Genomic DNA, 12,500 nt, shown 5'->3' with positions numbered 1-12,500 from the left:
CTTGAGCTTATTGTCAACATCTTCAGGTCAGAATTTTCTGTAAGCTGTAATCGTCTTCTTCATGCTTTAGACTATGTGCAGGATAATAAAAGAATCCTGATTGCCATTCAATTAAATTCAGGTTTTTTTGCTTGTCTCAAAGCAGCTTTTTTAATAGAATGTAAGACTTTTATAACAAATTTAAAGTGATGTGTATTTATCCGCGAATGAACAAGCCTGGGGCGACTGTGCCAAGGAAAATGTCCCTTACGTAGTATGAGGAAGCAACCTTGAGAGGAACCAGACTCAAAAGGGGAAGCCATTCTCATTCATATCAAGAGTGTGATTATAAATCTTAAAAACAATACAGAACACTGGAGAGTGAGAACTAACATGAGCACTGGAATGTAAGATTATGAGTAATGTCCTTTCCACAGTCTTATACAGTCAGTTGACTTGTGGAACCAGGAGCTTCTAAACATGTTATGTGTAGGACTCGCTAAAAAGATACGTCTTTAATCTGCACTTAAACTGGGAAGAAAGACTATTCCAAAGTTTAGGAGCTACATGTGAGAATGTTCTACCACTTTTAGTGTACTTCACTATTTCAGGAACTACTAGAAGTCTGGAGTTTTGAGATCTCAAGGAGCGTGACAGATTGTAGCGTGTTAGAAGACTGGAAAGATACACGAGGGTCAGGAATCTCATGAACATTTGTACTGTAGGTTTACAGAAAAAGAAAGAAAGACTCAGATTATTGGGTATACTTCTTGTCACGCAATGGTTAATAGCAGTGGATATTGCGTACTGAGTCGGTTGGAAGTCTTGTGGTAGATTTCCTCCTCTTTCTTTAAGCCCCTGCTGATAGTAAACCATTTTATGATTTGTTCTTATGAAGTGTTGTTTTTTCCTTTTTTTTCCGCATTTATTAGAGAGGTTCATGACCACCTAAACTTTGAACATCGAGTATTCAACAGCGAGCAGTTTTTCAGAGACCAGGAAGCAGCAGACCAGCCATTTTACAAACAGGTATAGGATTTGAAACTTGGAACACATGCAGGAAGGCACAGTGTCTGTAGACCTGAATGAACATGTTCATCTTTGTCTATGCAGGTCTTAGAAACACACATATTCCATTCCTTCCTCAAAGATTGTTTAAATAAGAAGATGGATGCATTCATACAGATGAAGATGAACACTCGGTCAGAAGCTGCCAGGTACTTTGCTTATTTACAGCATTCGTAATTGCTACACTGTTCGGACAAATGTTTGTTGACACCTGAGCATAAGATTGGTATGTGCTTTCGTTTTAACATCCCATTTAACAGTGTGGGAAAGAACTACAAATAGAAAAGTCAGGTGTCTCAATACTTTTGTCCATATAGAGTGTGTTTAATATAAATAGATATATAAAATATCTATTGAGGTTGATAGTAATATATATTGTAACTATGAAATAACACGCATGGAATTGTGCATTAAACAAAAAAGTGTTAAACACCCCAGAATATGTTTTATATTTTTGATTCTTCAAAGTAACCTTGTCTGTCTTGGCCGGAGCAAGTCTTTTCAGCTTGTTGTCCTTTCAATGTATTGGAATGGTTTCTTTGCCGCAATTCCAAAATAATGGAGGCCTGACTCACACAGTCTCCTCTGAACATGGGATGTTGCAATATAAATATAAATATGTCTGACACTTAAACTCAGAGAAGCAGAAATGTCAATCTGTAAATTCTAATAAATTATCCTGTGTAGCAGAGGTAGCTTTCGGTCTTCTTTTCCTTGGATGGTCCTGATGAGAGCCTGGTTCATCATAGAATTTGATGGTTTTGGAGGCGCTTGGGGAAACATTTAAAATTCTTGAGATGTTTTGGATTGACTGACTGAATCCTAAAATGAATGATGGACTGCCTTTTCTCTTTACTTAACTGAGTGTTTCTTGTCATAACATGAACAGTAAAGTAGTTTTAGGAGCACTAATAGGGCTATTGACAGATTAGGAAGGCAAGAAATGTTACAAGTAAACTCTTGACAAGGCCATGAACTGAAAACCATTCCATGTGACTACCTTGTGAATCTGATGAGAATGCCATGACTTTGCCAAGCTTAATGCTTAATGCTTTGCTTAATGCTAAATGAAGCTACTTTTGATTATCTAAAATTGTAACACGTCTTTGTTTACTACATAATTCCAGATGTGTTCTTTCAAAGTTTTCAATAGTCCTTTTAAAAGTAATAAAAATTAAGAAAAAACTCTGTTGAAGAAGGTGTGTCCAAACTTTTATTTGGTATGGTGTATACATATAAATATACATTTGTCATAATTTACTAACTTGGGTTTCACTCACATGAACTGGCTGCAAGCCTATAAAGTAGTGTTTCTATACCCCAGTATGAAAACAGCAGTAATTAGAATGATGAGCAGGGCAAAATAAAGCCCAGTTTACAGGAAGTATCCAGTAATGCAATATTTGGGGTGAATAAGCTAGTTTCATATCCGCACAGCATGTAATTACACATCGAAGTATGTATTTGCATTAGCCACTATGGACAATTACAGCTGCTTGCATTTTAAACAACATTCTAAAGAAGCCAGCTGCAGCTCTAGCCTTTCAGTTCAGTGCACTGTAAATACAGCACAAGATATCTCCTTCTCTCAGGCTGAAGGCCATGCCAGAGTTTTCACAGAGACGCAATATGAAGGAGCAGCTACACAAACAGACGGATTACCAGTTGCGTAAGAGGCTGGGTATGAGTCTGCCCAACCTGGTAGAGGACATCCAGATGACGGTTCCGATGCGCCAGCTGTCTTTACAGAAACCTGACAAGGGACCCACATTCAAGCCAGGTCTGCTATTTTTTTGTTTTCATATTTTGAAGAGGTCATGTATTATAATATTTTTTTATTTCTTGTATTCTCGTGATCTTGTATTCAGCATAAGAGCATGTTGTAGAGGCAGGATCATCGCAGCATCTTAGATAATAACCATAACCATTTGTGGTAGGAGGTGATCACAAGAAATTTGTGATGATCACGAGAAAATTAAGTCGTGCACATGAGAATATAACTTTTATGTCGAGATCATGAGAAAATTAATTATATTATGTTATATTATATGAAACATATAATGCATGGCCTCTTAGAACTTTTGTAGTGATTTTTTAATGGGAGTGTATTTATAGTTATATTATATTAGTAATTTATAGCTACTGTTTGGTATATCACATAATGTGATTTCTCATTTCCATCATTCATTTCTGACCATTTAGTTACATATGGTGATAGATGGAACAGGTTTTTTTTATTTTTGTTTGACCTTTTTCCTAAGTAAAGTATTCTTCCAATATTTACAGCTTTCAAGATTCCCCCAAAGCCACTCAAAACATTCAAGCTTCCAGAATTCCCTCCTCCTCTGGCCTATCACTATGTTCAAAATTACTACTCAGATCTCATCAGCCAACTCAGCAAGGTCATTAACTCCGCCACCCCCGAGAACTCGTCCCTGCTGGCGCGCTACTACTACCTCCGCGGCCTGGTCAATTCTGTGGCAGGAAAACGTTTGGACGCTCTGATAGACTTCCAGAGTCTCCACAAGACCGACATGGATATCTTCCCTCTGGAATTGGTGACCACCCTGGCAGACTCATTAAGGACAGAAGAGCGGCGTGTGGCCGAGGGGCGGCCAGAACTGAAGCGCCTCATCAGCCGAGTGAAGAAAAGCTCCAGCCAGGACGACTTCTCTGATGGAGGCTCGGTGAAGAAGTTCGAGCTCCCGCGCACGCATATGTTTTTGGACGACTTTGTGCGGCGTGTACAGGAGTCGGGAATCGTCAAAGACCTGAGCACCATCCAGCGTCTGTTTAATGCTCTCACAGTGGGTAAGTGACAGACCGAGAGAAAGAGAGTGAGAGATCCGGGAACACCAAAGTAGCTGTAGATAAATGGCATGTGAGGGAATTTAGGAAAACATTTTTCTCATATCTCATACTATTTCTCTTTTGGCTGCAACATGTGTTAATGATTAAGCACCGATATTCATCTCGGTTAAAGAGAAATCCAAAAGATGCCATTTCAAAAGGTAGTGTTTAGAGCAGATTCCAAATTCTAAGAAAGTTAAATGGGTTATGAACCAATCATATCTTAAAAAGAAAAATAAGTTTTTTTATACGTTTTTTGCCAATAATTATGGCTGTGTATGAGGTTGTATGTGGTGTCCCTTTATGTCCTGCCCCGTTATAGACTAATGAGAATGGATGTGGTTTGCCAGGTATGAACTCTACAGCGAAGGTCCCAGCCCACTCTGTATTTTACCTTGATTCCTCAGCTGATGGTAAGCTTAGCCCGTGCTGCACCCGTTAACACTTTATCTAAAGGTTGTGTGTACAAGTGTGTGTGTGTGTGTGTGTGTGTGTGTGTGTGTGTGTGTGTGTGTGTGTGTGTGTGTGTGTGTGTGTGTGTGTGTGTCATGCATTACTCATTAATTGCCGGATCTGCTTTAATCTATAACCCTGCTGGCTGTTTTAACTCGCAGTGTTTGCTCTCCATGTTCAGCTCATTAGGAGGTCATCTCGGCATGCTGCTAGCTAATGATTGTCTGGGGGTGGGGGGGAATCGTAGTCCTGGTTTTGTATTATTGCCTGTAAAGTTGGTGGAACGAGTTTGAGGTAGTGTTAATAAGGTCTTGAATTCATTTCCTTCCTGATTGGAGCCAAGCTCATTCTTGATTGCAGCATGTTTGATGAATTTGCTTTATAAGAAATGCTTGACTATGACTCTCTAACTACATACTGTACTTATCATGGCTTCAGGGTCTCCGGTACTGTGTGTATCTGGAGTTTCTACGGTGGGCGAGAAGTGCAAAATAAATTAACATCAGAGGTGGGAAGTAATGAAGTACAAATACTTGTGACTGTTACTTAAGTAGATTTTTCTGGTATTATTCTTTAATTCGATATTTATTTCTTGGACAACTTTTTACTTTCACTCATTACATTTAAACACAAATACCTTTACTTTCTTCTTCTTATATTTTCAAACCAGACTGGTTTTCAGTCCATCAACATGTTTCTTGTCATTGTGTGGCTTTTTCAATCCACCACTGGTGTGTCATTTCCTGTCTCTCACACCCCACAGATGTAGACTAGTTTACGAAGATAACAATGAGAACGGCAGAAGGGAATGAGACGTGGATGAGACGGAGGGAGTCAGTGATGTAAACATCCCTGATCACCTGATCATCAATTTTTCTCTGCTTGTGTTCTATATAGTGGATATTCAGACTGGATACATTCATTAGACAACGTTTGAAAGATTTTTGTAATAATATATTAATATGATGTGAGGTTCAGTTACCAAAGTGACACTAAAACAAGTACTACTAATGACTTTTTACTGAAGAACATGTCAGAGCTCAAACTTCTTTAACTTGAGTAAATAAAATGTAGTCAGAACTTCAACTTTTACCAGAGTCTTTTAAACAATGTACTTCTACTTGAGTGAAGGATGTGTGCACTTTTGCCATCTGTGGAAACCATAACACAAAATAACAAATCCAACAAAACAATGACAACTCAGACAAATCGGGAGGTAAGTATAGTTTGTAAATGGAACATTAACAAACTTCTCATTGGACTAGACGTCTGTCATTTAAGATATACAGAAAGTATAACAGGCTCCAGCAGGAGTGTGTAAAAGTGTACAAATATTTAGTTGCACTATTGGAAAAAAAAATTGGTTTAAAGTAAATGCAGAAGTCCACACATGTACAAGAAACAAAGTTACAAGGTACACGATTCCTTCTTCCTGTTCATCTCGAATGACCGATGTCTCATCCAATGAGCGTTAAGTATTTTATTCTCAAACTATACCGACATTTTCCTGTTTGTCTGAATTGTCATTGTGTTTTCTGATTTCGTCAATTTGGTTTTGGATTTCCTATTCTGTTTTCAGATTTGTTCATTCGTTCTCGTATTTGTTATTTATTTATTTCTGCTCCTTTCATTTGTTCTCAGATATGTTCAATTATTTTTTTGTTCGGTTTCGTTTTTGTTTGTATTTGTTCATTTGTTATGCACTTCCTGGCCACCATAAGTTTCATATGTTCTAATCATGTCTTCTTGTAGAACCCTTGGGTTCACCTGTTTTTTTTGTTTTTTTTTCTTTTCTTTCTTTAATTTATTTATTTATTTTTTTTTATTTTTTTTTATTTTTTTATTTAAACCAGAACCATCCAAGTTCATGGATTTTATACTCTATATCAGGGGTCACCAACATGGTTCTAAAAATAGCTCAGCACTGCGCCACTTACCAGTGAGCTGCATCTAATTTCTTTTGTGGCTATTCTTTTTTTTAAATCACACTTGCATTGGTGTGAATTTGAAAATGACAATATTAAAAAATAGATGACTAGATGTTCATCTATATCATAAATTATTAATAATAACATATAATTAAAGGTAAATTGAGCAAATTTGATATTTCAGAACTTGTGTGTTATTTCCAATTGTGTGTATCACACTGGTAGCCCTTCACCTTACGGTACCCAAGAAGTAGCTTTCAGTTTCAAAAGGTTGGTGACCCCTGCTCTATATACAATAAATTGCACCAGATATGAATGGATGTGAATACTGGTAATACATTTCATGTGTATTCTATACAATATAAAAAAAGGATGTGTGTGTACTAAAAAATTGTAGAAAAGAAAAACAATAGTGTTATTGCTTATATAAGCAAAGGAGTGTTTAATGTTTATGCCGTCCACCTGCTTAACTGTTCACATCAACAGAAATTTAGACCAGGGTGCCAAAACATTCGTATGCCACTATATATTCACAAAAGTGAGTGCACCCCTCACATTTCAGCAACCATTGTAGTATATCTTCTCAAAGGGACAATGCTATAGAAATGAAACGTGGATATATTTTAGAGTGGTCAATGTGCAGTTTGTGTATCAGTACAGATTTACTGCTCTCTGAAAATAACTCGACATACAGCTGTTATTGTCTAAATAACTGGCAACAAAAGTGAGGATCCCCACAGGTGCTCGAAAGGGTTCAGGTCTGGAGACATACTTGGTCAATCCATCACGTTCACCTTCAGCTTCCTCAGCAAGCTGCACATTAACTACTCTAAAATATTAGCTGTAGTGTTGTCCATGTAAAAAAAAAACTGAACTGGTTGCTAAAATGTGAGGGTTTTATACTGTATAAAATAATGTATAATCATTTTAATACATTATTGTTATTATATTATTTATAAATTTTCTGTGCTCAGCACTCTTATATATTACGCTTAATCCGATATAGGTGTATTTAGTTACTCGGTTAAAGCCAAGAAATTCTATTATATGTTAAATTGCACTGATGTGTAACATATATAATATATTATCCTTAAACTGTGTCCCTTTTATGGACACGGGAGTCTAACATTTCCTTTTTCATTTTACCACCACTCATCACATCATCCTTATAGTCTGACATCTAGAATCAGTTTTGCACTTTGGATTTTTCCTGATTGCCAGTAAGTCTGATTTCGGATCTATTATGCAACAAGGAAATGAACAGAAACGTACGCTTTATGGGAAGAATACACATACGTGAGCCAAACATCTGCAGTAAACACTCATAAACGCAGTCTGTGTAATCTGTTGGAGCAATAATCCTAATCAGAAACATCCCAGTTTGAGCAAGACTTCTGTGTTTCCCACGCCAGGTCAACAGAAGCAGGTGGACCCGGAGGTTTTCCGCTTCTTCTACACCATCTGGAAGGAGACTGAGGCTGAAGCACAGGATGTGGATCTGCCTCTGGATGTGCTGAGCCACTTGGAGGCCAACGAGCAGGTGTACAAGCTCTCATCATCGGTGAAGACCAGTTATGGGGTGGGCAAGATCGCCATGACCCAGCGGCGGCTCTTTCTGCTCACCGAGGGACGCCCAGGTTATGTAGAGATCACCAAGTTTAGAGACATAGAGGTGAGGAGGTCTTCTCCCATACACGCTGTTTTATATATAAAGGAAATTAAGCACTATAGGTTTTATTATTCTTTCTTTGGTTGAGCTCCATGCTCCTGGTGCCTTTGATCAAAAGGTCTTTTCCTTTCATTCAGGAAGTGAAGATCTCCTCAGCTCCTTTACTTCTCCTAAGGATCCCCTCCTTGAAGATCAAGACCAACCTGAGGAGAGAGACTTTCGAAGCTAATCTGAAATCCGAGTGCGATCTGTGGCATTTGATGATCAAGGAGTTGTGGGCTGGAAGGAAAATGGCAGACGAACATAAGGTTTGTTTGTTGTTGGTGATCTGCAGAAATCTTTATCATGTCTGCTGGATCTGTTCGATTCTCAGCAACGCCTACCAGGGTAAAGATGACTAACAGCATGTCTCAATGTGCTTTATTTACTATATTCCTCCGCAGTTTCTCAACTATTACAATATTTTACTATTTAATGTTGAGGAACGTTTAGAAAGGTTTTTCAGTTTCAGTTGCATCATACCAGATATAAGCTGCTAAGGCAATAAATGTCGTAATAAATAAGAATAAACGTTCTAATAAATATCATATGAGAACTTCACACTGTGGGACACACCTGAACAAAAAGGGGCACTCCCTTGAGACTTTTATTTAAAAAAGAAACATAAGAAGCCTACATACATGTAGGTTAAACTGGAATGTCCATTTCTGGCCAGAGGGAGATATCTGAGACGCCATCAGTCGCTCAGTCGTCTACTTACAAAGCTGCAATAACAACGTTTACGCCAGCACACCATTTAGAGTCCATGACATCACAAGTACAGTGGGGGAAATAATTATTTGATTTTGCAGATTTTGGAAATTTACTCCCTTACAAAGAAATATACAGTCTAGAATTTTATGGTGGGTTTATTTTAACAGAGAGAGAGAGAGATGGGGAAAAAAAAGAATATTATATATAAATTTTGTATTTCAATGTGAAATAAGTTTTTGATTCCCTACCAACCAGCAAGAATTCTGACTCCCACACACCCGAATTAGTCCTGTACCTTTAAGAAAGTTCTCCTAATATCAACTCATTATGTGTATAAAAGACCCCCGTCACAGAATCGACCTCTTCCATTCAAACTTCTCCACCCCCATGGGAAAGACCAAAGAGCTGTCAAATGATTGTAGACCTGCACAAGGCTGGAATGGGTTACACGACCATCAACAAGAAGCTTGGTGAGAAAGAGACCACTGTTGGTGCAATATTTAAAAAGTGGAGGAAATACAAGATGAGTTGGTCGCCCTCGCTCTGGAGCTCCATGCACAATCTCACCTCATGGGGTGAGGAGGATTCTGAGAAAGGTGTGGGATCGGTCGATAATTTATGCGGGAGGAGCTTGTTAATGATCTCAAGGGAGCTGGAACCATTGGTAACACACCAAGGTGTCTCTGCTCAAGACTGCACATAAACAGGTCCATCTAAAGTTTGCTGATGAACACCTGAATGATTCAGAGAAGGCTTGGGAGAATGTAATGTGGTCAGATGAGACCAAAATTGAGCTTTTTGTCATTAAATAGACTCGCCGTGTTTGGAGGCAGAGAAATGCTGAATCACACCACAAGAACACCATCGACACTGTCAAACACGGAGGAGGAAACATTCTGCTTTGGGGCAGTTTTTTCTGCTAAGGGTACAGGAAGACGTCACCACATGAACAGGGCCATGCACTGTAGAATCTTGGATAAGAACCTCCTGGCCTCAGCCAGAACACTGTCATGCTGGAAAACCCACCACCCATCTTCATCTTCAATGACCAAAAACATATGGCCAAGGCAACAATCTGTTGGTTTTGTAGCCCATTCCAGCCTTATGCAGGTTCTGCTTGTTCCTGATGTCCTTTGACAGCTCTTTGGTCTTTCCCATGGTGGTGGAGAGGTTTGAATAGAAGAGGTTGATTCTGTGACTGGAGAACCATCCTAAAGCGACAGGACTAATATGGGTCTGTGGGAGTCCGAATTCTTATTTCACTCGATTAAATACAAATTAATTTATAACCTTTCTTTAATGTTTTTGTTTTATATACGGGTTGGGGGAGGGTGGTGTGGACGATGAAGCAAGGTAGCCATAAAAACGATTCCTTTTAACATTTTAAACCCACGATTTACAGAACATCACACTAATGTAGGAACAGCAGTATGGTACAAATTCTCCTATAAGAAAAAGTACGATAATTCATTTGGATGCATGAAATCTGACATTGTGTACTTTTCTCTAGGACCCTCAGTACATACAGCAGGCTCTGACGAACGCCCTGCTGATGGACGCCGTGGTCAGATGCCTCCAATCTCAGAAAGCCATTTATGCTGCTTCTAAACTGGCCTACTTCGACACCATGAAACGGGAAGGTTTGTTATTCCGAGCCGGATACACTATATAAACATCCCTTTCCACAATTAATTGGGTTTTGCTGTTAGTGTAACCTCCACTGCCCGGGAAGATGTTTAACTAGATTTTGAAATGTGCTTTTGAAGATTTGTGCTCATTCAGCCACAAGGGTGTTAGTAAAGGCAGATTCACCTGGGGTGCAGTCAGTGTTCACGTTCATCCCAAAGGTGTTCAATAGGGTTAAGGTCAGAGCTCTATAGCAGGCCACTCGAGATCTTCCTCGACCATGTAAACCATGTAAACCATATCTTCATGAAGCTCACTTTGTGCACAGGGGCATTGCCATGCTGGGACAGGTTTGCATCTGTTAGTTCACATGAAGGTCAAATTGAATGCTTCCACATTTGAATGCATCTTGTGGTAACAGTTTGAGAAAGAACCACATATGGCTGGAAAAGTCAGGTATCCCAATACCTTTGACCAGATAGTGTAGATTTAGTCACTCAAATTAATCTCAAATGCAGACTTGATCTCATACACTTAAAGAACATGTTCTACAACATCAGGTGCTAAATTAGGTTTACTACCTGTTCTATCTACACAGCCATATGTGGTTCTTCCCCAAAGTTGGAGCTCCACCACAAAGTTGGAGGTACATAGGTGTATTTGGATGCGGTAGAATGAAATTCATTTTATTTCCTTCATTTTAACTTAGAAGATCCAAACCTGTTCAACTGAATATTCGCTGCCTTCTCACCTCATCTTTAGCAGTACCTGGCTTTTCTAGTTGTAGGAGCACAGATCTCCACAAAATCTAGTGGAACATCATCCCAGAAGAGTTTTAGAAGAAAGTTTTATCACTTCTCTGTGGACCTTGTTTGGTATTTGGAGAAATATTTTGCTTGTGATCTGATGCATTGCTTCGCTTTTGATAGAGTTTAGATTTTATCCCTCGCATCATACGTATATTGTGCTGATATCTCGATTGGTGTTTTTGAACAGTTCCGATGATGGTGCCCAAAACAACGTCGGAGACGCTGAAGCATAAAATCAACCCTTGTCTGGACCTGACGTCTCCTCAAGCCGTGGACATATTGCTCTATACTCCAGGTTAGACAGGATCTCTTTTAATTGTTCACTATAAGTCAGCAAACACAGCGTTGGAATGAGAAAACCCTGAGATATGCAGACCAGGCAGGACCTGTTTCACCGCTTGTGTGATAAGTGACGAGATAAATCCTGGAAACACCTTCTTCACTTCTGTCTGCGGTGTTGCAGTCCGTTCTGCTCTGGTTTCTGAGCATCTCTTGTGTCTCTTGTGAAACTGCCAGTGGCAGTTTTTTCCCCCACAAAGTTTCCAGACTACAAAGAGAAACTGAATCTACTGAATAAGTGACTTTGTGCTTTTTTATTCCATGTGTAGGCGTGTGACTGTAAAGGCTTTGGGAATATGAGAACAGATGGATTTATATAACAGGGATATTGTGGTGAAAAATTATCAATAACTGGGTGGTAAATTTGGGCAGCTGTGAAGCTACTGTTTTATTCTCTGATCATTTTTCTTCAACATCAGGCTCTAAAGTATTCTTCTGCCTGACTCAGCATTTTGCCAAAAAAAATTTTATGTATAGATTATTTATTTATTAATAATTTATTTATTGAATATTTGAGTGTCTAAAATGTGCTATATTATTTTTTTTTGTAAAATTTCCTATTTTTAGTAGATAATAACAGCACCACAGAAATTTAAAAAAATAGGAAGCGCTTGCAGCTGTTTTGAATTTTATAGAGTGGAAGTGTGTCTATTTCGGTTGCTGTGATGATGAAAGATTTATCTACTATTAATAAAGATGGACAGATTTCCTTTTACTGGTTCGCACAGTGAAACGAGTTTTCAGCTTTTGGTCCGTGTCTGACTCATTTGTTCATTCGAGCGTAACCGTCGGTCGATGACACGCCGGCTCCATTTCATCTACACAAAGCAAACAGTCACTCAAGACTTGAATTCATTCTGTTGGCAGGCGTCCAACAAGTGCTTTCAATTTCGACCTCCACTCTCACGTGAAAACAAACCCATTAAAGATGCACACAAAAGCACACTTCCTCCAATACTTTGAATAATCCTAATATGACTGGTTTATTTTAGGCCAGTTGGGTGCAGCAGCCTCAGGCAGCGGCGG

General features: G+C 38.9%; 1 protein-coding gene across 8 annotated transcripts in view; it reads left to right on the top strand.

Moving 5' to 3' along the window:
* The window catches only part of dennd3a (DENN/MADD domain containing 3a), a 39,342-nt gene that overhangs the window by 18,665 nt on the left and 8,177 nt on the right, over positions 1-12,500 (top strand). For 4 of the 8 annotated variants that reach the window (XM_083523491.1, XM_083523490.1, XM_083523488.1 and 1 more), the window contains exons 10-20: positions 1-26; positions 912-1,008; positions 1,093-1,196; positions 2,640-2,827; positions 3,334-3,858; positions 4,248-4,310; positions 7,691-7,950; positions 8,085-8,255; positions 10,211-10,340; positions 11,320-11,430; positions 12,467-12,500. The exon at positions 1-26 is cut by the window's left edge and continues 130 nt beyond it; the exon at positions 12,467-12,500 is cut by the window's right edge and continues 106 nt beyond it. In XM_083523491.1, the coding sequence (XP_083379617.1) occupies positions 1-26; positions 912-1,008; positions 1,093-1,196; positions 2,640-2,827; positions 3,334-3,858; positions 4,248-4,310; positions 7,691-7,950; positions 8,085-8,255; positions 10,211-10,340; positions 11,320-11,430; positions 12,467-12,500 (1,709 nt within the window). The remainder of the gene's footprint in view (positions 27-911; positions 1,009-1,092; positions 1,197-2,639; positions 2,828-3,333; positions 3,859-4,247; positions 4,311-7,690; positions 7,951-8,084; positions 8,256-10,210; positions 10,341-11,319; positions 11,431-12,466) is intronic. The other 4 variants (XM_083523489.1, XM_083523487.1, XM_083523492.1 and 1 more) reach the window with 3 other exon arrangements.

The sequence above is a fragment of the Silurus aristotelis genome (assembly GCF_946808225.1).
Source record: "Silurus aristotelis genome assembly, chromosome: 21".
NCBI classification, from domain to species: Eukaryota; Metazoa; Chordata; class Actinopteri; order Siluriformes; family Siluridae; genus Silurus; species Silurus aristotelis.
This window is presented reverse-complemented; position numbering and strand designations above follow the sequence as displayed.